Genomic DNA, 26,122 nt, shown 5'->3' on the forward strand with positions numbered 1-26,122 from the left:
TACTATACTATGACGTTTTTTATGACATTTTGAGGTCCAAAAAAATGTTGACTTTTTTTGCCCAAAAAAAAAACGCCTTACTATACTATGACGTTTTTTATGACATTTTGAGGTCCAAAAAAATTTTGACTTTTTTTGTCCGATTTTGACGCCTTACTATACTATGAGGTTTTTTATGACATTTTGAGGTCAAAAAAATTTTGACTTTTTTGGTCCGAAAAAAAAGCCTTACTATACTATGACGTTTTTTATGATATTTTGAGGTCCAAAAAATTTTTGACTTTTTTTGGCTGAAAAAAAACGCCTTACTATACTATGACGTTTTTTATGACATTTTGAGGTCCAAAAAAATTTTGACTTTTTTTGGCCGATTCTGACGCCTTACTATACTATGACGTTTTTTATGACATTTTGAGGTCCAAAAAAATTTTGACTTTTTTTGCCCGAAAAAAACGCCTTACTATACTATGACGTTTTTTATGACATTTTGAGGTCCAAAATAATTTTCACTTTTTTTGGCTGAAAAAAACGCCTTACTATACTATGACGTTTTTTATGACATTTTGAGGTCCAAAAAAATTTTGACTTTTTTTGCCCGAAAAAAACAGCTTACTATACTATGACGTTTTTTATGACATTTTGAGGTCCAAAAAAATTTTGACTTTTTTTGGCTGAAAAAAACGCCTTACTATACTATGACGTTTTTTATGACATTTTGAGGTCCAAAAAAATTTTGACTTTTTTTGGCTGAAAAAAACGCCTTACTATACTATGACGTTTTTTATGACATTTTGAGGTCCAAAAAAATTTTGACTTTTTTTTGGCCGATTTTGACGCCTTACTATACTATGACGTTTTTTATGACATTTTGAGGTCCAAAAAAATTTTGACTTTTTTTGTCCGAAAAAAAAACGCCTTACTATACTATGACGTTTTTTATGACATTTTGAGGTCCAAAAAAATTTTGACTTTTTTGGTCCGAAAAAAACGCCTTACTATACTATGACGTTTTTTATGACATTTTGAGGTCCAAAAAATTTTTGACTTTTTTTGTCTGATTTTGACGCCTTACTATACTATGAGGTTTTTTATGACATTTTGAGGTCAAAAAAAATTTTGACTTTTTTGGTCCGAAAAAAAAGCCTTACTATACTATGACGTTTTTTATGACATTTTGAGGTCAAAAAATTTTTTGACTTTTTTTGGCCGATTTTGAAGCCTTACTATACTATGACGTTTTTTATGACATTTTGAGGTCCAAAAAAATGTTGACTTTTTTTGCCCCAAAAAAAAAACGCCTTACTATACTATGACGTTTTTTATGACATTTTGAGGTAAAAAAAAAATTTGACTTTTTTTGGCAAAAAAAAAAAAAAACGCCATACTATACTATGATGTTTTTTATGACATTTTGAGGTCAAAAAAATTTTTGACTTTTTTTGGCTGAAAAAAACGCCTTACTATACTATGACGTTTTTTATGACATTTTGAGGTCCAAAAAAATTTTGACTTTTTTTGGCCAAAAAAATGCCATACTATACTATGACGTTTTTTATGACATTTTGAGGTCCAAAAAAATTTTGAATTTTTTTGGCCGATTTTGACGCCTTACTATACTATGACGTTTTTTATGACATTTTGAGGTCCAAAAATTTTTTTGACTTTTTTTGGCCAATTTTGACGCCTTACTATACTATGACGTTTTTTATGACATTTTGAGGTCAAAAAAATTTTTGACTTTTTTTGGCTGAAAAAAAACACCTTACTATACTATGACGTTTTTTATGACATTTTGAGGTCAAAAAAAAAATTGACTTTTTTTTGCCGAAAAAAACGCCTTACTATACTATGAGGTTTTTTATGACATTTTGAGGTCAAAAAAAAATTTGACTTTTTTTGGCGGAAAAAAACGCCATACTATACTATGACGTTTTTTATGACATTTTGAGGTCAAAAATTTTTTTGACTTTTTTTGGCGGAAAAAAACGCCATACTATACTATGACGTTTTTTATGACATTTTGAGGTCAAAACAAATTTTGACTTTTTTTGGCAAAAAAAAAAAACGCCATACTATACTATGACGTTTTTTATGACATTTTGAGGTCAAAAAAATTTTTGACTTTTTTTGGCCGAAAAAAACGCCTTACTATACTATGACGTTTTTTATGACATTTTGAGGTCAAAAACAATTTTGACTTTTTTTGGCCGATTTTGACGCCTTACTATACTACGACATTTTTGATGACATTTTGAGGTCAAAAACAATTTTGACTTTTTTGGGCCGATTTTGACGCCTTACTGTACTATGACGTTTTTTATGACATTTTGAGGTCAAAAAAATTTTTGACTTTTTTTGACTGAAAAAAACACCTTACTATACTATGACGTTTTTTATGACATTTTGAGGTCAAAAAAAATTTGACTTTTTTTTGCCGAAAAAAAACGCCTTACTATACTATGACGTTTTTTATGACATTTTGAGGTCAAAACAAATTTTGACTTTTTTTGGCAAAAAAAAAAACGCCATACTATACTATGACGTTTTTTATGACATTTTGAGGTCCAAAAAATTTTTGACTTTTTTTGGCCGAAAAAAACGCCATACTATACTATTACGTTTTTTATGACATTTTGAGGTCAAAAAAATTTTTGACTTTTTTTGGCCGAAAAAAACGCCTTACTATACTATGACGTTTTTTATGACATTTTGAGGTCAAAAACAATTTTGACTTTTTTTGGCCGATTTTGACGCCTTACTATACTATGACATTTTTGATGACATTTTGAGGTCAAAAAAATTTTTGACTTTTTTGGGCCGATTTTGACGTCTTACTATACTATGATGTTTTTTGGCATATTTTGAGGCCATACTAAAGTATGACTTTTTTTGGCCTATTTTTATGCCTTACACTACTATGACAATTTTTATGATATTTTGAGGTATTATTTAATTTAATCAACAATAACGTAAAAATATGTTAAAAAATAATTACTAATGTATTTTTTTATTTATATGTGTTTATTATATAAATATGCCTTCATTTGCTAAAGCACTTTATGCACCTTGAACTTCAACTTATTGTGATACCATCAGTTCACTCTAATATCTGAGACTATATAATATCTGAAACTGCATTTTTGCATTTACACAGATACGAAACTTCCAGGTTGTTTTAGGAGTAAAGCTTGAGCCATAATCTCCTATCAAGGAGTACTGAAACTAGATTAAAATGTTCTATCAAAGTCTAGTATCACTTCAGGTACTGGGTCTCTGTTTGCTTCCTCCCATTCTATTCTGCCAATTCAGCACTGTTAGCAGCTCTGACATTTTTATCTTCATCCCTCTGCACTCCTATCATCATTTCATCATCTCCAGCAGCTGCACATATCGAGGCCAGAAACCCTTATTTATGAAATCGTTTCACTGGCCAGAACAGCCATAAGACACTGTTGTTCTGTATGCGCCATTGTCCGTATGACACTGATTATTTGTGTGAGATTATTTTAACGTGCACACGTCTATCTGCATGTGTATGTTTACAGTGCGGTGCCTCGGCTCCACATGACCATACACAAATTTAAGAGAAGAGAGGAGGATGAAGGAGAAGAAAAAAAGGAGGAATAATTCTTCTTCTTTTTTTTTTTTTAAAGCAGCTCATTATCCGGCTGTGTCTGGCTGCATGGCTCCGAGCCAGAATATAATGATGAGGATAAACTTGCCAGGAACAACTAGTTTCTGTTGGAGGCCATCTCAGGGGAGTGCCAGTGCGCTCCCCCCTCAAACTCTTTCCCTCTTTTTCTCCTTTCCCCTCTTCTCCCTTCATCACTGACACATTGGTGTTTGTGCCATGTCATCCGTTGATGGGGAGCTCGGCAGCAGTGGCTGCATATCGCCCATCATTAGGGCTGCCGCATTTTCTTTGCTCACTCCGTTTCCTCTCTCCCTGTTCACCCTCCCTCCTTCTCTCTCTGTGCACTTGTTAAAATTTCCTCTGTTCCAAGATCTATTTTTTCTCTTCTTCTTCTTCTTTTTCTCTACTCCTCCCTGTCCCCTCACCACCTCCACACTCCTTCGCTTCCTCTCTCCCACTCTCTCCTCCCCCTGCTACCACTGCATAGCCCAGGTTATGGTTTAAACATGACGGCCATCCCTTTGAAGCGTGGGGGCATCATCATCATCATCCGGGCTCATCAGCAGCGAGCAGCGCCTTGGACCAATTTAACCAACACAGAGAGGGAGACGCAGCGGAGACCCCCAACCCCGGGGCTCCTACGTCTCAATCTGAAAGGTAAGAATAGCTGGCGGTGTTGGGGTAGGCGTTGGGGAGGGGGTCACTGGCGCAGCAAGCCCAGTGTCAGCCAGTGCCATTTAATTGCCAGTGCGAAGCAGTAGCCCCCGTGCCTGTTTAATGTATAATGATCCGGCCGGTGCACTTCTCCCGTTCCCCAGGAAAAGAGAGGGAGCAGGATGATGGGGGAACATATCAAAGGGCAGGCTTAAGCATAAGGGGCAAAGGGGCCTTCACATCCTCCCACCTGTCACACATACATTCACACGCACACACACACAATATAGGGGACCTGCACTCGCTCCAACCCCATTATCACAATAATGTCTTTCATTTGCTCCGCTGACTGTCTCTTCTCTCCTTGGCTCTTTTTCCTCCCATCCTAAAAGAATGTATTTTAAACAGGACCTAGGTGTAAGGTGCTCATTGCAGGGCTACGAGGTACCAGATTCATTCCCTGCATCTTAATTCAGTTCAGGGCTACGGCACAGGGGACTGATACCGAGGCAGCGCTCTCCTGCAAAGACCTGGTTCCCAACAAGAGTACAAGGCCAGTGTGTCTTTTCTCTCCGATTTCCTCCAGTCAGCCTGCTCCCTACAAATTGTTTCAGCTATCAAAACAGTCTGGTCCTTTCTTTGAACAAAACCGACTAGCTGAAGGCAATGTATGAAAGCAGTCTGCCATTTTGCTGACACAATTAGACAAATTGTTACTAGATTTTGTCAACAATTTGATTTTTTTTCCCCTCTGCCTCATCAAAGTCAGAATTTAGTGGTTTTTTTTCTCTATTTGTGAGGAGGGAGTTGGGGGGTTTTTTTTTTTTTTTTTTGGAGATGTGTTAAACCCTCCCATTCTCCAGAGAGCTCCCAGAGCCCTCCATCTATTCAGTTATACTAATTCAATTAGGGGCCTCATCACAGGGCATTAGCTCTTCCCCATGGCCAGTCCCCCCCACACCCCCGCCAGTATATTCAATTAGCTGCACTGGAAATAAGATGATCACAATGTAGAGGCTGTCATTAAGGGACTAAATTAGCAGTCACTTGAAGTCCAGGTTGGCTGGGTACTGCTGCCAGATGCCGATGTCTGGACAGACCCACTGTCTGACCCTTTGCACCTGAGACTTCCTCGGGATGGGCTGGGAGAGGCGAATCTGGCTCTTATCCAGACACCATTCTACAGAGTAACTTAAAAGGTGATGTTTGATACAAGATGCAAGGAGGTATATACAGTTTAGCATTAAAGACACAGCTGCAAAGACCTGCACTGAACTGTCTGTGTGAGCTTACAAACGCTTTCCTCTTATTCTCGGGGCTGTGCTTTAAAAAAAATGTCATTCCCCTTGCGACTCTTCCTCGCTTCTACACGATCCATCAGTGTCACAGAGGTCTAAACACACCACCCTCAGGAGCTGCTTTTCCAATCAGGCTGTAATTAAGCTAAAGCTTGGCCTCATCCCTAGACTCTTAACCAGCCCCGTCCAAAAGTCCCCTGCTGCAAATGCGTGTAGAAGGGCACAAAGGGGAGGAGGGAGGAGGAGCGGAGGGAGTGGAGAGAGTGGGAGGCTGTTTGTTTTTTGTGTTGTTGCTTTTTTGGCTCCTCCAGATCCACAAATCACCAGCTTTTAGCCATCTAAAATTAATTCTTTTTGCTTCCCACACAATATAGAGGACATGTGTCCCTCAAGGGAACAATAAGTAGTTTAACACCGACTGACAAACACACAGACATGTATACAAGATGGCAACAAATACACATACCCCCCATGGGTGCACTAATGTCCACAGCAGCACTTGAGCTGGACCCTAATGGGCTGTACCAAAGCACTAGCCAAGTGCCAGGCCCCGACTTTTATCATCTAGTCCCCTTCAAAGAGTAGCTGTGTTTGTTTATCTGTCTGGCTGCTGAAATTCACAGCAAGGACATGCCCCAGCTCATTTCAGATCTGCCTGACATGCAGTGGGGGTAAATGTTCTTCAGGGGCCTCATTAGAAAATGATAAATATAATTAATATTTGAGCATGCTAGCTGGAGCCCCACACTGGAGAATTGGCTTTTTGAACACAGAGATGGGGAGTGTGAGCTCTCCTTAAGGGAGAAGTCGCTGCTTGCTGTCTCTCCATGGGAGTGTGCATGTGTGTTGCTTGTGAATTGCCCTCACAGCCAACACAAACCCACACAACCGAACATATGAGTGAGTGAGGAAGAGTGTGTGCGTGCGTGTTTAGTTCCTAGGGCTCAACTCACCTTGACATGGATGCGTTGACAGTGAGCGCAGTTGGGTAGGGGTGTCTAAAACCCCCTGTTGTGATTGGATAAACAGGTTGACCTTGCCTGGGAAGGGGGAAAGAAAAGAAGAAAGGCGAAAAGGTAAAGGAACAGGGTTGATGGAGGAGGAGAAGGTAAAGCCCTCTGTCTCTCTTCTCTCCCCACCGTGGGCCTCTTTATTCTCATTTGATCAGGACAAAAATCTGGGGGATTGCAGAGCGCAGATCAAAGGGAGGAAAACTCTGAACAATTTGAATGCCACATATCTTGATAGCAATGGCTAATTAAATTTCATAACCCTTCGCTCTGTGTCGACAGAGTGGGGCCCTGTTCCTCCCCAAGCTGGAACTAGGTGTTTTGTTGTGATAATTAAAGACGAAGCGCGGGTCTCTTTAATGGAGCCATCACGCTAATTGAGGTCTACACATCCAAAGACAAACAATAATGAATGTAAATTTATACCAAAATAAAGTGCAGCAAATCAAAGGGCGCCATGGCTGTGCTCGGGGCCTCTCTCGGTATTTAGATCGCGGTGAGAAAACATTAAATTAACAGAGCTTAATTTGTAGCCTTTTGTCATATTAACAAGTGTTGACAAGAGTTACCAGGGGAGAGCCCCCGTGTGGAATTGTGGGTAAAATACAGGCAATCATGGTTCATTACTCTAATTGGACCATACAGACACATGCAAAATAGTATTTGCCACAAAGTAGGAAGTTGGGGTTGGTGAGGGGCCTGAGGAAGCTGCGATGGGCCGCTATGGTCCAGGACTGGGCGTGTTGGAAAGTTCAGGGATCAAGTTTAAGTTTCATTGAGGTCTCCAACTCAGAGAGAGAGAGAGAGAGAGAGAGAGAGAGAGAGAGAGAGAGAGAGAGAGAGAGAGAGAGAGAGAGAGAGAGAGAGAGAGAGAGAGAGAGAGAGAGGACCACTCTGGGGACCAACAGGAGACAGAGACAGCCTCCACAATTGACTTTGTCTACACAAAGACCAACATCCTGCTGCTACAGTGCACAGACATGTAAAGTAATATCTGCTTTTGTTGTTTATCGTTCTATTCTTTAATGACTTGATATACAATTTGTGGGTGTTGCTAGCCTTTTCACACAACTCGTACGACAATACTGTAGAAAGAGTAATAAAAAAGGATTTGCTTACTGTGGTACTAACCATCCTAGCGGATGGGGGATCTGGCCGACAGCGCCAGGTGACAGTGGGTAATAAGGAGATATATCTGGAGGATGTGGAGGCCTTGGAATTCCTGTGGAAGAAAGAGGATGACAGGAGCAGAGAGGAGGTGGTCAGACAAGACGATGACAAGGAGAGAATCAAATCTTTGTCAGTGCTGAATTCATTCTTCGTTGAGAGTTTCGCATCTGAACAGGGTAGACATCACAGGAGTGCAGATGGGTGGAAGAGGGCTTGTTGCTCGCATGTACACAGTGCTAAATCACACTCTCTGATCAAAGGCCTTTGAGGCGGCAGCGGCACAATGTGTTGGAAGAGGCAGAGGGGAGAGAGGTGAGGAGAAAACAGCAGCACAATTCTTGTCACATTTGTCTACTGAATCAGAAGATTAATGATATAAAATGACTGAGGTTTAGAAGTTAACACAACACAACAATATAATTAAAGCCTTCTCCGTGATCAGAGAGCTTTCAAAATGGGGCTGCAAGTTGAGTCTGCCTGCTAATTTACACTGGCAAACTGGCTGGATGGATATGGATTTAAACAAGAATGAACCAATATTAGAAATATGCAGCCTTTACAGATTATGAGCTAAAAGATGGAACCAATTAAATACGATCTTTTTCAGTCTAAGTCAATATGTCTTCTTTTGACTGAAATTAATGGTTGACTACTTCAATAGCTATACATTCAGTGTTACTCTACGTTTTGGCACAGTTAATGGTGTACGTGTTGGTTCGTTGGTCTCCATTCGTCCATGCGATCATCAGATTTAACAGAAAAACAGCAGAGAATTTTGTTTGTTATCCCCCACAGACGAGCAGTGACAAAGATGTCCAATTTAAGGACAGCTCTCGTTGAGGGCATTGCCGAGCAATCACAGCGTCCACGGTGTTGCCTTTACTTTCTGTGGCAGCTGACAGGCGAAGAAACTGCATCGACAAGCTGCCCTGAATGAATGCCTTGAAAAGGTCTCGTACACAGCCGGGTGTAAAAATAACTTTCTCTCTCATGACAAACTTGAAACGGGGAACACTAGACATGTGTAAAAGCGCAGCAGGGAGGTGTGCGTGCGCTCAGTAGACCAGAAACTGAGGGACTTTTCATTCTGGCTGATGTATGTTTCCTCCACACAGCTGGCTTGCCTGTGCAGCTGTAGTCACAGATATTTTGGCCTGTGCCAAAGCAGAACTGGTCCAGATCACTTCACAGATCAGACCATGGCCAGTTTTGGTGGTTACACCCAAAGTCCGCAGCTGATCCAGGTTATCCAGGAACTGAGTCTTGAGAAGGATTGCGTTACTGATGGACAATGTTCTTTGAATACTGTTCTAACAAAGGAAAGTTCTACTGAAAAGGAAAGCCTTGTGAACATTATCCCATCGCCACCCAGCGTTTAAGACCTAATATAGCTCGTTAATTAATTAATTTAACACTGAGCCCAATTAAGCAGCCCCATTAAGCACTACATTAAACAGCAGCTGGCACATTATTTCCCCTTTGTAAGGACCACCATAATAAGGGAACATTATTACCTAAAACACTGACTGAATCCATCAGAGACCACTGAAAAGCATGAAATTATTCACCGCGCTGAAAATGCATTAACCTGAAAGGACGAGCTGAATGACAGTTAACAAAATCAAGTGTTGGGTCAAGATGCTCACGGAAATGAATGAAATTGCCTAAAAATGTATGCTGAATGATTGCAGGAGTGGGATGCGTGGGCAGACTCCGACTGCTAAACCTGGACGCTCTGAATCTGCAGGATCCACAGGCTGTAAAAGATGTAAGCACAGATCTGATGGGCACAGTTGATAATAAAACCTCGCATAAATCCAAGGTCGTATCTTCCATTCTGAGGATGTTTGTGCGCTCAGTTGAGGACATCGTTTCAGAGAGACAGTCTCGAGGACTCTGCGCTCTCTGGTAGTTAGATGTGAGGTCTTCCAACTACAGTGGCTGTCTTGTTTTGAATCTTGGCAGTTGGAGTTGCGGTCATGAGAAGTCACGGTTGTTTGCCGAATTCCATGTTTTACGAGAGGTTTATGAGCCACTGTTCAGGTTCTTGTTCTCAATGTAAGGCCACTTTCCAGCGAAGCCAAACCATGTTAACGACCTTGATGGCTAAATCAATCAGTAACAGATGAGAGCAGCAGTTGTCAACAAGAAGCACTTGAGTTGACTTTGTCCCACTACAACTATAGTGTCTCAATGGAAAAATGTAACATTTATATTGGATAATACTTCATATCATAAATGGGTGGGTTCAATATTAAATGGTGCAGAAGTTGATGGCTATCTGTAGACAGAAAGACGCCATCAAGAAAACCATAAGGTCCTGTATAAGTAGCATGGCAGCAGGGCGTAATAAAACATTTGAACACCCATCAGTGCAAACAGTTTCAAAGAGCTCAGGTTACTTATCTGATGAGAGCTGCTCCTGTGGTTTTCCAAACTTCTGTTGCTTGTGTGTTTTTTTTTTCAGATGTATTGTGGTGTTCAGGACAAGTTTCATCCTGACACATTTAAAACACTCCCTCTTCTAATGCTGTGTGTGTTTTCCTTTTCAACAAGAATTGAGTAGAATGTTTCTATTCGAGTAAAAACAGACCAGTGAAACACACACGCATGCAGTGGAAAAATACTTTGGGCTTTACCTGTTTTGGGATCCACGTCTGTTTGTAGGTGAGGTGGGGGGTTCCCCGGTGTGAAGTGCTCATTGCTGTAGGTGATCAGAGGTGTGAGAGGGTGCACATGGTGAGGGTGCTGTACCACTGGAACCTTATTAGACTGAGAGAGAGACGAAGGATACAGGGAGAGAGGAATGGACAGTAAGAGAGAGAGAGAGAGAAGGGGAGAGAAAAAAAAGGAGGCCAGGGTGTTAATATTTGGGTTAGGGGTTAGAGATTGCAGGCGCCTGCCACAGAATTACAACTTGGACTGAAAGCTCTCAAAAGAAGAGATATCAAATTCTGGGTACTCTGGAGGCGCCAAACCGCCAAGCCACAGTGAAAATAGTGTGGTTTGTAATTAAAAACACTTCTGCGGTGTCACCCTGGAATTCAGTAACATAATCTAAGAGGCTTGGGGGGCTGCCAGTTCACATTTGGGCCTGATGTGTGATGAGGCACTTTTAACCACTGTTGCAGTGAAGTAATCGATCATCTGTAAACCACGAAATCAAGGCAGCGCGTGTAAATCCACAGTCATTAGCAGCTCCAGTCAGCACTGCTCAACTCTCGTCCTCCTGGACTCCCCTCTTCCTCGCTCCCCTTCCCTCATCTATTCCCCAAGGGCCTGGTTCATAGAGGGAAGGGGTGTATTGTAATAAAAGGGTTAGGAGAGAGGAGGTGGGGCTGAAAATCCATTTCTGCATTTTTGCCAAATTAGTTTTAGCTATGTAATCTTCTCTTTGTGCTCCTAAGTGGCGCAGGCCCCCTTTTTTCAATTACCCAAAGATTACAGTGGAGCTTTAGGGGTGTGCTGCCGTGGGCCCCTGCGTTAACCAGCGCTCAGCCCCTCTCATCAGGCCAGGCTGGGACAGACACTAATACACACACACAGTCCCCGACCACAAGATAACCAGATTAGAGCTCTGCTGTAGATTAGGCTGGTGGCAGAGGCTGCTCTCGCCTCTTTACCCACACATCCTTATCCTGCCCTCAGCAGTCAAAGAAGCAGCACTAATCAGGCTTATCATAACATGGATGATATGTTCAGGGGGAGAGGAGTGAGACACCAAGCTGCTTGTGTGTGTGTGTGTGTATTTGTGTGTGTGTTCAGTCTGCTCTCTCATAGGCCCCACACACCCTCATTAGCGACTTTAACCCATGCAAGAAAGAAAAAAAAAAGAAAAAAGCTCCACTGTGGCACATTTCCAACAGACTTTGAAAAACATTAATGGGACTAGATGTTGGCAGGGGGGCATACATACATAAGATGCTCAGTTGCCCGATGCTCATTGACAATACAAATGCAAAGCTGTGGGCCCAGGGCGAGACAAATGTGAGCAGAGCTTAATGCTGCAAACTAATCATCTGCCCGGGCTGTTTGAGGTTGAAGTTAATATCAGGCCCGTGTGAGAGCCTAATACACCAACAGTCCATTCAGAGCCCTGCACTAAATTTTCACTGGGTAGTTAAAGCTTTCTATCTGTATGGTCCGTACAAGCCTGGCCATCTAGACCTCTATTCTACAGTGACGGTGGTGGGGGATGGGGGATGGGGATGGGGATGGGGGGGGGCATTCCCTTTTGCCATGGTCCCAATGAAAGATTAATGAACCCCAGCAGAACTCCAGGGAGGCAGAGAGACTCCTGGGACTCATTCACAGCCCTGAGCTGAAAAGGCTGGGGAGGAGAGAAGGAGTGAGGGGCTGGGGGAGTGTGTATGTGTGTGTGTGTGTATGTGTTTGTGCGTCTGGGGTGGAAGGGGCGGTAGGCGGAATGGGATTCGTTAAAAAGAAACACAAACCAAGACACTTCGTGTTGCATAGGGGCTCCTGATCTGATCTGCACATCTAGAAAAGAGGGATGAAAAACAGAAAACTGGTAGAAAAACAATCAGGGTGGTGGTTATGACAGCTGCCAAATTCAGCCTGATGAGTCGGCAGCTGAATGCTAGAAGATGGCCTCTGTCTCCCTCCCTCTTTTTTCTCTTGCGCCCCCCCCTCTCTATCTCTCACCTCCTAACCTCCTCCTTCACGACTCCCCACTCCTCCCTCGGGTAATGATGTGAAAGAATGTTGTCAATTCTTCATCTCTTGGCGCTGAAAAGCTTTAGTGGCCATTTAAATGAGTTCTTTTGTCCAGGGGCCCCGGCCATTGAGAAGACAGTTCAAAATGCCCATCCACTGAGTCCACATTTAGACAGAGGGTGTTAGAGAGGGTGTGTATGGGACTGAGAGAGAGAGAGAGGGAGATGGAGAGAGCTAGAAGCCAACAGATTTACATCATAGTCACTTGTGGTTTAAGAATGTGCCCTTTTTTTCCTGAAAAGCCCAAAAGTGAGGCAAACAGCAACAGGCTGGACTGACTGCTGCCTCCACAGTCAGCTCAGTCAAACACAGAATGTGGCTGGATGTAAAGTAGTAACATAAGCTCAAGTGTCGGTGTGTAGTTTGATGGCTTTTGCTGTTTTCCAAGGAAAAACAGCCTGCTTGAAGATTTATTCCCACAAACTCAAGAAATCCACCAGTCAAACTCACACCCACAGCGCTGATAAGCCAATGCATATTTGGTCAGTCAGCTGATGTGGACTTCTTGTGGTCTAATGTCTTCAATCTGTTCACACGCTCACTCTACATGCCATGTGATCGTTGCACAAGCAGCAGCATCAACCTTGCCTCCTGCTGACGTCAAGGCAGCACCCGGTGGTCCCTGCGGAAAGGAGGCCCAGCACCTGCCCTGTGGCCACTGCGGGACAATACAAGCCCTGGACTCGTCTGGCAGGCTGCTGGGTGCTTCAGCCGCACAGGGCCCGCAGAGCGCCGAGAAACAAAAGCAGGCAACGTGGGAGGCTTTACTCTCCCTGCTCCACAAAAGCCAGGGGAAAAGAAAGAACATTTCCTGCCCCTACACCCCCGCTGACTTGCATCCTTCCCACCACCTCTGTCATTACAACAAACAAATATAGCAGAAGACAAACAGACCCACTGCTCTGTAGTCATGATCACCAGATTTTCAAGCCTCAAACAGAGATTTCACATTCAAAAGGCCCCGAGGAAAAATTTAAGAGCGCACTCTTGTGCGAACATCAATGAACACATTGACTCTTTCCACGTCCAGGACACATACAGCGCCTGCTGCTGAGGAGGGCCAGAGCCGTGAAGTGCAGGCAGCACACTTAAATACAGCAGACACAAGCAGAAGAAGTAGTTGCTGCCTCTGGTTATATTATTGATATTGCCTTGGCTCTATTTATTCTATTCTATTCTATTCTTTTCTTCTATTTCCAGGTGTAAAGCTCATATGCTCAAAGGAGAGGAGGCCTATGTTCCTGGATGCATTTTGTTTTTTTGTGTCATTTTGATCATCTTCTATTTACACTGGTGGTTCTCAACAACACTGGTAAATGTACTAATCACTGATGGCTAACAACCACCACTATGTTTTTTTTTTTTTGTTCTTAAAACTTCTAACAATGTCAGAAACTTTGCAAGTGTTAAATTCATGTCATGACTGGCTGGTGACTAATGCTGTTCTGCCACTGTGTGAAAAGAGCCTTTTGGAAGTGGACAAATGAATGAGCTGCTTCAAGTCAGACCTCCAGGGAGGGAGAGGGGAGTACAGGCGAAGGCAGAGGGGGTGAGAAAGTGACAGCAGGACAGAGTGAGACAAAGGGGGGGGGGGGACAGAGAGGTGGAGGCCGGACAGGAAAAAGCTGTTGGCCTTGCATTTCCGCCTGGTGGCACCTCGCAGGGCCAATTTGAGCCCTAAATGTGAATGTGGCGACCTTGCGGGCCCAGGGGGTGGCTGGGCGGGGGGCTAGAGCCTCTGTCTCTCTGCTTTATGTCATGATATGATGAGTTGTCACAACAGCTTGCGGGGCGCTAATGAGCTGTAGTGAGGCCGGGGCAGGGAAGGGAGGCCAGGAAGAGAGGAGAGAGAGATGTGGGGATGACAGTGCCGTGATGGATTGGGGTCCTCTCAGGCCTCCAAATTCCAAAGCAAGCAGAAAAAGCTGTCAGAGTGCCCTGAGCCTCTCCCAGAACGTGCAAGTGGCCCACGTCCAAGGCACATGGAGTGACACCACACAGAAAACACACACAACAGCAATACTGGGAAAGAGTCTAAGAAGAGCAATTTGTTCGTGTTGGTGTGTGTCTGTGTGTGCATTTGATTTCAGCAAAAACAAAAAGTACAAACTGTGCTGCCACCAATCTAATGAATCATCTGGTATCACTCAGTGTCATCCTGTTGAAATCTGTTTACATACATGATTGCTGTTTTCCTATGGGAGGTATAGAGTGCCCCCTCCAGGCTACAGATCTTCATCTCCAAGCAAACTCCATCTAATACCAACTAATGTTCACGCACACACACACACACACACACACACACCAACACACACACACACACACACCAGCACTGGTAGCAGTCGGTCAAATCAATCCTCAGATTCAAGCAGACAATCTAAGGGAATACTTAGAGATTAACGGCAATGGAATATGAAATGTTCCGACAAATTAAAGGCTTATCAGAGCCACAATCCTGCAACATACCACGCTGATTAAAAAACCCTGCTACACTTCAGAAATAATATTTCTTGGTTAATCACTGGAGAGAAAAAAAAACTCCACACAATATTAAGAACCTGGGAATTGTAGAGGGAAGAGGGGGGTTAAAAAGCAGATATGGAGGTGTTGATCAGTTTTCTCTTGCAGAGAAGATGCGTCTCTGAGGGCAAAGGGCTCCCGAGACCACAGTATATTTAAAAGTTAATCTATTCACTTTGCTGCAGTGACATGCCGACTGCTTGATCAGAGCGCTGAACAAAAATATTATGTGGGCCAGAGCCTTTGCTCCCCTTCCTCCTGCTCTCTTCGCTAGCACTCAAGTCGTTCGTCACCATTTATTTTTGCTTCCCATCTTTGATAGTCGGCACATCAAATGGAATCGCAGAAAGGACATGTTCTGATATGTCACAGATAAATAAAACTGCGCACAAATAGCTTAAATATGAAGTGGTATTTGGCAGAACTGTTGTATTCTGTGAAGACAAATCGCCTCTTAGACACACGTGCGTTAAAGCTTTTTCTTTTCAATGTAAACAGCCTCTTGAGCTCTCATACCTGAGTTAAAGGGGCTTCTCTAAGAGGTGATATTGTATCACAGTGTTAAGAGCCAGAATGAATTCTGCCTTTTGAAATGCAATCAGCCCCTCAGAATTTCAGTTGAAAGCCGGGCAATTAAGAATTTGAATTGGATGGCAACATTAACAAAGGGATATGTTAATCTGTGGGGTTATTGAAATCTTATTTTACATTTCATGGTTAAGACATGAGCTTGATCAAATAATTTTTTTTGTCAAGTAAATAATATTCCTCTCGAGAGAATCGTGTCTGAAAATTTACTTTTTAAATTAATTTAGATATAATGTTTAATATTTATTATTTAGGCCCCAATTTTGAGAGTAATAAAAAAACAAATAAATTTAAAGTGTGTGACAATTACATCAGTCTGTGTAGATTCCAGGGTTTCAGCAATTAGCATGCATATGTAATATGATTAGCATACATACACGTCAGCACACACAAAATGCTGCACACACATACACAAAAAAAGTTTTCAATGTGGCAGATTGTTGTAAAGAGACTTCAAAACTCAGATGACCACCACTTCCTCAGCCCAAATACCAGCCCCTCCCCTCCCACTTTCCCTCACCAACCTACTACCAAGCTGCACCACAACAACAACCTGTCAGAGTAATGCTAAAAGCCTTCAGTGGTAAGAAAAAGCAGGGGAGCAGAGCTGCGTTACTCACCCAGCTGCTCAGATTGAGGTGCCAGCAGCCCACCTGCTGGAGGAGAGAGAGCCCGGGGCCCAGGACTCCTGCCTTGGCTCCCGTCTCCTCCGGCCCGGCTGGAGCTCCATCCCGCGGGTACATGACCCCCTCTGTCCCACCTCCCCCCCGTCTCCTCCTCCTCCTCGTTCCACCTGCCCCCCCCCCAGCTCCTCCTTCCCCTCTCTACGCCGGGGAGAAGCTGTCTTGCTTCTCTTGGCCGCTTCTCTCCTCCACTTCTCCTCCTTCTTTGTCTGTTTCTGCCTTGGCTCCTTCCTCCACTGTGTGCGAGTGTGTTGCTGGGCATGTGTGGTGTGTGTGCATGTGTGTTTATCGTCCCCCCTCTCTTTGCACTTGCTTCCGCGGCCGGTTGACCATTGTTCCCCTAGGTTTTGACATTAGAGTACGTGAATCTCTTGAGGCTTAGGGTCTGAGGCCTAGTTTCCCTATAAACACACACTCACACACAAATGCACACACACGCACACACACAGTCACTACAATCCTCTCCACCCACCCACATCCATCATTTAAAAAAAAATCCCCCAAAAATCTTTCACTCTAACCACAGAAGCCCTCGCTCTTAGCGGGTAGCAGTCTCCTCTTCTTTCCCAGTGAAAGTTTTGATGCCGGTGACAAGAAGTACAAGAAGTGAGAGCCAGAGTGTGGACAGAGAGGAGGAAAAATTACTGTGAGCAGCTTTTCAGCACTGAAGCAGTCTTCCCACTAGCAATACTCCAGAAAAAAATATATATACTCACAAACACACATACACAAAAAAAATCAGTTATTACCCAAATCCCTGCTGTACGTTGGGTCTGTGTATGTGTTTCTTAGAGTATGTGTGTGTATGTGTGTGGGCTCTGCTGTGCCTCCAGGATGCCCAGAGACGAACTGGCAGCTTGAAAAGCTTTGGCTACAAGGTAAAGCGAGCAAGGCGAGAGATGGAGACAAAGAGGAGAGAGCAGGAGAGGGAGAGAGATAGAAGGGAAAAAAAGGAACAAGACACAACAACATCCACAAAGGGAGGGCAGGCTCAGCAAAGTGTGGCCAACAGTCACTTTATCTGTGTGATGCTGACAGTCCCCTCTTCATACCCACTTTCCGGGGGGAAACCGAGGAGAGGGAGAGAAAGTCTTCACTCTGACACAGATGTGGCACCTTTCGTCGCGATCCTTTTTTTTTTTTCCTCCCTCTCACCCTTTTTCTAAACAATACCTCAGAGTGGAGAACAATTCTCTTCCTAACTCCCCCCTCAACTCTGTCTCCATTCAAGGTTCATGTGAACAAGGCCTCGAGCCCCTCCTCAGCGCTCTCTTCTCCACATTCTCTTTTCTCCGTGACTATTTCACCTTCAAATCCATTATTCCTCTGAATACAAAAGTCAAATGAGAAGCTTCAAGTGGTCAAGACTTTCCTTTTTTTTCACCCCCAAGAAGCACAAAAAAATTCAAGAGATCTGTTGGCCATCAGTGTATAACACAGACATGGTGCATTAAAGGGGAATTCCATCAAACACTTTTAATTTGTTATTTTAGATAACTAAACTGAAATGTAGCACATTGTTTTTAAAATAATATAAGTGATAATAAAAAAAAATGTAAAAAACAAAAATGTTTTTCCTGAGACTGCTGAAAGAAAATATTTGTTCCAACATGAAATATTTAATATTTAACATTAAGGGAATATTATCTAAATGCTTAATAAAAGGAATGGGGAAAAATTATGCAACACAATTTAAACAAATGTCAAATCATCTCAGATAAAGATTTTTTTTTATCTTTCATTCTAATTTAAAATTGTGATAACAGAATAAACACTTTCCAAATGTAAGGATAATTTTCCTATTTACATTCTATAATTAACTAGACTTGTCATTGTTTAATTACCTTTTATAACCTCTAACAACCTGAACCTGATTAATGACCATGACAAATTAAATATTTATAGAATAAATTATTTCCATCCAAGCACAGTAACATTGTATATATTCTTAATAGAACCGGATGAAGGTTATTGAAGAAGAGAGTAGTTAAGAAAAAAAAAGAACTGAAGTAAAAGTAAATTTAGAAATGTTGGAAATAAATCAGAGAAAAATATCTTTAAAAGTGAGGCCAATAAAACAGGGAGTTTAATGTTTCTCAGCTGCACTGAGGTACCTTAAAAGTTGGCAAAAGAAACAACTAAAAACTTAGAGACTTTTCTCTTAATACGCTGTTCCTTTATTTTTCTTCTGTTCTTGCTCGGCCTCTCTGTCACTGTTAGGACCCTGCTCTTCCCCTGGCCTGCAGCAGGCAGTCCTGAGGCCCTTAAAGCCAAAACAAAGCCCTGGGAATGTCCTTTACACAGCTTGGACAATAGCGCCGGGGCTCCAGCCTGACAAGTAAAAGAGCCCCGACAAGGCGGTGGCTAATTGCCTGCCCTCCCTCCATTCAGCCGGCCTGCCACACTCCTGCCATCTCCTTTTGTCCCACGTGCACTTTCTTAAGTAAACTGCCAGTTCGCCAGCAAGTGATGGACAGCTCCCAATCACCCAGCCACAATGGCATCAACGCCACAACACAAGAGAGCAGAGGGGGGAAGAAGAAAAAAAACTCTATTCCACGCCACTAAGATGTTCGCACGAGACCCAAAAGTGTGCGAGAAAAGGATAAAAAAAAAAAGAAAGAACAAAAAAGTTTTGCAAAACAGGGAAACGGAACAACCTATGACCTTTACACAATCATTATTTTCTCAGAAAACTTTTAACAATGTAGAATAAAACAGTGCACAGAAAATACTGATAACACACATCTAACTTCAAAGTCCTGCTTCTCTTCATTTAGCATTTAAATAAAACAGTATAATTATTTGATTTACAAAAATTAAATTTGATTAGAAATTACAGATACCTAAAGGTTTTACACATTGACTGTAAAAAAATATTAACCTTGTTTTATTGATGTTAACAGAAACGCAGGAATAGCAGATGTGACAAATGATCAAAATTACTTAAATTTAAATGCTAATTCAACATATAAAATTTTACTTTTCTCCAGTATAAATAATGGCATTTATTACTTTGACTTAATATAATGTGTTTTACCATACAATAAACAATAATCATATTTAGTTTGATGCCTTAGAATAATACACCCCTGTCAGGCTGTCAAGACAAAGCAATCAAACACTGCCTTTCATTATCCAAATTGTCAATCAGTCACTTAGCAACATAAGTGTTATAAATTGCCAAACGGAGCCCAGAAAAATATCCATGAATAAATTCAATCACAACATAATATTTAAAGCCAAACAAGCACCAGAAAATAAAGCACAGCTGTAATTAAAATGTTGAAAAGTCTTACCATTTAAAAGAGCTGTATTTGGGATGCTGCTCGGTTCCTGGTTAAAACAAGCATGCTGGCACTCGTGGTAGTGCACAGACTCCAAGCAGACTCCCACCACCATGTCAGCCACTAATCCACTGGGGGGCAGCACCTCATCTACGGCAGCCCCTCACTTACACCCGATGGGTTAAGCCGATAAGAGAGCGGCCGGAGGACCGGGCGAAAGCCAAGGTAAGCTGGAGCGACTTAGGACGGCAGCCCTTCAGGTCCCAGAGCGGAGAGGACCGCGAGCGCCCGGCCGGAGCTGGCTGTTCACTCTCAGCCCCCTTATGCATTCAAACGCACACTCAGGCAGCGCTGCTCTTCTTCGCATCTGACCGAGACTCCCTCTTTCCCCCGCGCCCATCTTCATATCCCCCCTAATAAGCCCTTTTGTGTCCATCTCTCTTTCTTTGATAAGTTGAAAGAACAACAAAAAGAGGGAGAGAAAGAGAGAGGCTTTCATTCAGCGGCTTGGCAGACATAAAGGTGGTGGAGTGCCGTCTATAGGAGTTGCCCTAACTTGGCTAAACTCAAGCAGCGGGGTGTCTCTCGTCATGTCATTAATCCCCAAAACTAGCCACGCTCCATTCACCACTAGTCACACTAAATTAAATACAAAATCAAAAACACAAACGCTGGGCAGAAAAAGTGTCATCAAAAAAAAAAGGCTAGAGAAAGCATTCCGATCCAGGGCAAAGGGTGTGTGGTGTTGCAGCCACGTTGCACCGCAGTCCTGCCCGTCGGTAGCCCCAATTTTTGATGAATTTTTGGAAGCCCCGGAAAAAAAAACAGCCACACAAAAGACAAAAAACAAACAAAAAAAAAAACCCAGACATTTATCAACAAAAGAGCCTGTCACTATAGTGCAGCTTTTGCACCTCCAACTCTCCTGCCTGAACTCTCTTCAGACTACTGAGGGGGGAAAAGGAACCCCAAAAGTCAAACCTGCCACAACAAGCCAACAACAGCAGTTAAAACAAAACCAAAAATACCAATAAATGGATACAAGCCCTGTATGGTTTTCAGGAGAGCTGGCAATAGAAAATTCAACCCGGCCAACTGGTGGCTTGAAGAGAGGAAGCCCACTCTTAAAGCCGTGATCCGACCATCCACTGTACCACCGCTGTGAGCCTTTTAACCACAGCAGAAAAAAAATGACTATTGATCTTCAAATGGCGATAATTGAAAAGATCAAAAAGATTAAACAAAAAAATCAAGAATGTGCTGACTTACCATGTTATGATCCTTTTTTGTTGTAAGTTTTTGTTTAAATAAAAAAAAAATATTTGCTCAAAGATGCAGCATTGGAGGTGTCAAATTTTTGTAGCCGTCTCTTGATCGTATTACTTCCACAGTCCTGGTTTCCAATGCGTCTGAACTTTTTCCCTTTCTCTTTTATTTTGTTTGTGGTACCTAGCCTTTTTTTCCCCTGCTTAAGACTTTAAAAGCCTTCAGCTCAGTAAAGCAGCACAAATTATCTTGCCACCTTGCTCAGCTCTGATGCTTTGGCCGCTAACTTTGGAAGGCCCTTTACTACTGCATCAAAATTAGCATTGTCAAAGCAGTTAATGAATATTAATATTGTATTTGTCATTGGAGCTGGCCCATTGCTGAACTCCAAGTCATCCATCAGGGACAAGATTAAGCACACAATTATTTCTGACTGACAGGGACCAAATCTGGAAGATTTTTTTTTTCCTCCAACAATTTAAAGAAAAAGACACAACATCATCTTAAGGTACCTCCCATGAGACGAGACAAGATTAATACACTTTTAATGAAGCAAGATTTCATGGTGCATGAACAGCAGGAACCTCAAGAAAAAAAGGAGAGGAATATAGAAATATTTTGAGTCATAATTTTAACAATTTTTTAAGGAATAAAATCATAAATCAGAAATTATTTTGATGACGGCAGAGAAAATTTTCAATTCAAAGAACATCCTCTTTTTTCTTTTGATGACATACAACAGATTTATTCTCCTTGATTTTCTTTTTACAAGAAGATCTGGATTTTCTTTTTCACCTTTGTTGGAACACGAAGAGAAATAAGACCTATACAGTAAGTGCTGCACAGTGAACAATGCTGCTGCTAAATTTAACATGAAACATTCATTAAAACCCGTGGACCTCCAGCGCTTTCGGCAGAGCCTGCCGGAGCACCGACCGCTGAGGACCACACAGGCAGCCTCCATCAGCACCACCCGCTGCAGCGTTTCAGCTCCGTCCAGGAGCTCTCTTCCCTGCTCTGCCACCCGCTTCCCACAGAAACAACTTCTCACTAGGAACCACGGCTATGTCACACAGGGCTCTCTGCACAATTTTCCGACCATCATCAAATATGTCACCATGCACAGTTTTAAATATTTTCTGAGCAATGTGCCAATCCAATTTCTCTGGTGACAATTATCAATAAATATAAAGCTTTCTCATATCTGAAGTATTTGCCTGAACAAAAAACATTCCTACCTGCACCTGTCTTGATAACTTTATATGCCACCTTCTTCACTCTTCTGTTGCCAAAGACTCATGGTATCTTCTGCATGACTGTAAAAAGCAAACACTTTTCTCTTTTCTTACACCTTTTAAATTCTGAGCAACACAGAGTCAACCTTTGCAAACAGCATCCATCCTTTTTTTGACAATTATCTGCTTATTTTTCTCACTTCAATTATTTCGGTCAGGGGAGCGGCCGAATGCAAGATCTTATTTGGGTCAAATTAAAACTTATTTTCTTTCCGCGCCCCTATGAAGAATGCACTATAAAATAAAGTGAAAGGCATTGAGGGGGTTGCACAAAAAAAATGGCAGATGTGGGGCACTAATGCCAGCAGGCCAGTGAATTGGTGTGAGTGCGGAGGTCAAGCTGCGGGCTCACCTTGGAGCGCCGGGCCCCTGCTGACCACCCTGCCGGCTCCCTAATACCATTAGCAACCCTTAGATGAACATACTAAATTGCCCTTTTGTTCTCTAGGTGCCAATCCGGCCTCACCAACTCACTGGTATCACGGCACCAAATACAGATGGTGCTGCTTTTTTCTAAAATGAATAGCGCGCATAAGAAAGCGCTGCGTTTTCCTGATTCTTCCGATCTCCAAAAGCCGTCGGCATTGCCGCAAATTTTTTTTTTCAGTGCATCGTTCACATTTAAAACTTTAGATATCACTTAGTGTTATTTATCATAAATTTAGTTACCTATCTTAAAATTCTACTTAGATGTTCATTATTATTATTTAAAATTTAGAATTTATATTTTGTGGATCTCACAATGAGACGTCTAATGAATAAGACCTGATACAATTCAGCAGTTAAAAAAAAGAAAAATGTAATTAAAATTAGGAAGCCAAATTGGATTTAACCAAAAATAAATTTTGAATTTTCTTACATTAATTTGAGTGTTTCAATAATTATTGAGAACCACAAAGATCAAATAATTTGTTGCTGAAAATATCAGGGAACTAAAATATCTGTATTGCAGATTGGACAGCACTAATTCACATTAATAAATAATTCCCTTATGATATAAATATTAAAATATGGATATAAAATATAGACTGCAAAACTCAAATGGCTGCAAAAGAATGCCGTAAAATTAATTTCTAATTACACAAATGATCTTTTAATTGTTGTGACACAAGCACAGACGCTGATTAAGTGTTCACGCAAGGCTTCCTATGAAAACAGGCACCGAACACAGAATCCCACCACGGCTTAATTCAAGTTGAGAGCCTAAAACAGGTCCAATCTAGGTGAGGAGGAGAGAAGGGAAAAGGGAGAGACGAGAGGGAGCAGAGCAGGCAGCTCTGTGGCCCAGCGTGATCACATCAGCGCTAGTATCAAATTAACTCTCCGACTTTGAAACTTATTGATCTGCTATTAAGACACTAGTGAACTTGATGAAGTGAGTGCTGTAGGTGACTCTGGGACTTCAAAGTCTCGCACCAGCCACATAAAACAAGCCACTTTGATCCCCGCTCCGCTCCTCGGATCTGGAGAGGGGGCTTCAGAGGAACCCCCAATTCTACTCTCCTCTCTTCTCCCACTCACCCCGGGCCCGGGCTCCGTCTCTCCCTTTCACTTTCCATGTCTGGTGATGCCCCAAGAACCGGCAAAGCACCGGTGCCACACAATGTTCAATCGCACTATATTTTACAGAGCAGTCAGCAAGTTGAGAGCACAGTGGTGTACATTGGTGCAGACAGATCTCCTTTCTGATTCACCAAGAAAAAAAAATAAACCAACACACACAGAAAATGCAATATGATGTCAAAACAACTACTAGAATAAGGCGGCCATCTACGCGTATTGGCATTAAAATTCAGTGTCGATAAGAAGGGGATTCTTCATGCCAAATACGGCATGTAATAAGGTCGGCGATGAGAGAGACAATGCAGAGTGGGAGATAGCAGTACTATTGTGTGGTGAATACATCCCCCTCTTCGCTTAAGGCAAGTCTTCCCACTACATTAAATACTGTGTGCTGCCAATCACACCTGCCTTTTTTTCATTTTGTGCCACTGGGTGGAGGTAGTAGTTAATGTTTTCAACGTGCACCGCATCACTCTAATATACTGAAGCAGACACAAATCACCACCGGCCCACAGAATACCTCTTCTCTCTTCCAACTAAAACCATAATAGGAAAAAAATGTACAAAAAAAAATTTTTTTAAAAAAACAAGGCAACAAAAAATAAACAAACAAAAAAAAAAAAATCAATCTTTTCCTCCTCATTTTGCAACGAGACAGCCTGCAGGACCGAGAAACAAAATCTCAGGTTCACCCTCCACTGAGCTGCTAACTTCGCAGGACTGAGTAAAATAAATATTAACGGCTAAATTAATCATCGGCAGGACAGGGTTTGCACTCAGGCTCCAGTGCTCACAGGCAGGGTGTGTGTGTGTGTGTGTGTTTGTGTGCGACTGTGTCTGCACTTGGAGTGCCGGGGCTAAGCTGTGTCTGTTTAATTAAGAGGGGTAAAACAGATGACAAATGCGAGACAGTTAAACATTTAATGTGTGCTTATCTCCCCCCTCATTTATTTAGTTGGGAGAGATTCAGAGTGGGTGGCGTTTTAAGAGTGATGCGCCGGCGAAACGCTGGTGGAATTAGAACGCAGCCCTGTGTGCCGTGACAAGTCAGCAAGCAACACACAGCCATTTCCTGACAATTGTTTTGACATTTTGCAACTTAATTCTGTTTGATGAGAAAGAAAGGGATTACGTGATAAATCAAATAAACACAAATACGGATTCTGCTAGACAGCTGTTTGTAATAAATAAATAAATAAATGAGTTTCAATGTAAATGACACAGTGTCACTTAATTATGGGTATAGTATTTTTAGTAGCATTGCCTAAATAGTCAAAATAAACCATGCAATTAAAAACACAACTAAATCAAAGACCTACTTTCTCCTTCATTTCACCTGACAAAGATTTAATTTTTTTTTTTTTTCTGGATGATCCCCATTGTGTATCTGGTGCTGATGCACATTGCCTAGAGTCAATGTCAAATCCCAGCTCCAATAGTCCCGCAAAAAATACAGAACGAACAGTGCCCGCGGCGCACACATCCCTTTACTCAACCCACTTGCAATATCTCACCCAAAGTTATCGCTTCCAATGTGACAATGTTAAAATGAAAAACAAAAAAAAAAATTATATATGTGTATGTATAGGGAGAGAGAAGGAGAAAGAGAGACTGTGAGAAAGAGAGAGATAAAAATGGGTGGCACGGGTGGGGGGGGGATTGATGGGGGAAAGGAAAAGCTGAAGCTAAAAAAGTAAAAAGAGGGAGAGGGAGAAAAAGAAGAAAAGGAGGAGGAGGAGGTGGAGGAGAAAAACAGCCCTGTGCCACGAGCATATATAAGAGAAACCTTCACCAATTAGTGGGGAGAAACGGGAGAGGGAGCTGCCGCGGCGTCGGCACTCAAAGAGCCAGGCCTCGCGGCGAAGCTGTCATGTCGGCAGGATTGATCAACAGGCCTGCTATTTCTAATGGCATGTTGTCATGAAGCTGCAGCCATGGGGAGCCACCTGCCTCAGTCCTCGCGCAGCACTCTCTGTGTATGTGTGTGTATGTGTGTGTGTCTGTGTGCATGAAAGATGGGGTTGGGGGTACTGCAGCAGCCATACCTATTCTGTGCCCATATATCTTTTACTAACAATTTGAAAACAGCCTGGAATCCTCCTCCCACTCTCTGGCAGTCTACCTTGCCTATCCCTGAAGGTAGAAGAAATGTGCCATCCTGGATTGTTCTTTATTCTCACACAGCAGAGCCAAGCTATTGTAAAATCCAACACAATGGATACAAATGTATACTGCGATGTGTAAAGGAAAATATAAACTAAGCTAAAGGTTCTGGGTAGGTTTATAACAATAATATTTCAGAACAAATGCAATTCCTGGCTCTATTTATTCTTTTTTAATCAATTTCACTGTCTTTATGAGGAATATGTAATTATTAGTAGAAATAATTCCTCTGTAGTACTGTGTGAAACAGTACA

The 26,122-nt window shown here is 42.2% G+C and overlaps 1 protein-coding gene across 24 annotated transcripts in view; it reads right to left on the reverse strand.

Moving 5' to 3' along the window:
• tcf7l2 (transcription factor 7 like 2) overlaps nucleotides 1-26,122 on the reverse strand; it is a 106,131-nt gene that overhangs the window by 23,488 nt on the left and 56,521 nt on the right. For 19 of the 24 annotated variants that reach the window (XM_041029361.1, XM_041029354.1, XM_041029363.1 and 16 more), the window contains 3 exons: nucleotides 10,406-10,538; nucleotides 7,716-7,818; nucleotides 6,540-6,626 (listed from right to left, as the gene is read on the reverse strand). In XM_041029361.1, coding sequence (XP_040885295.1) covers nucleotides 6,540-6,626; nucleotides 7,716-7,818; nucleotides 10,406-10,538 — 323 coding nt within the window. The remainder of the gene's footprint in view (nucleotides 1-6,539; nucleotides 6,627-7,715; nucleotides 7,819-10,405; nucleotides 10,539-26,122) is intronic. The other 5 variants (XM_041029360.1, XM_041029356.1, XM_041029370.1 and 2 more) reach the window with 1 other exon arrangement.

Source organism: Toxotes jaculatrix, chromosome 21 (assembly GCF_017976425.1).
Source record: "Toxotes jaculatrix isolate fToxJac2 chromosome 21, fToxJac2.pri, whole genome shotgun sequence".
NCBI classification, from domain to species: domain Eukaryota; kingdom Metazoa; phylum Chordata; class Actinopteri; family Toxotidae; genus Toxotes; species Toxotes jaculatrix.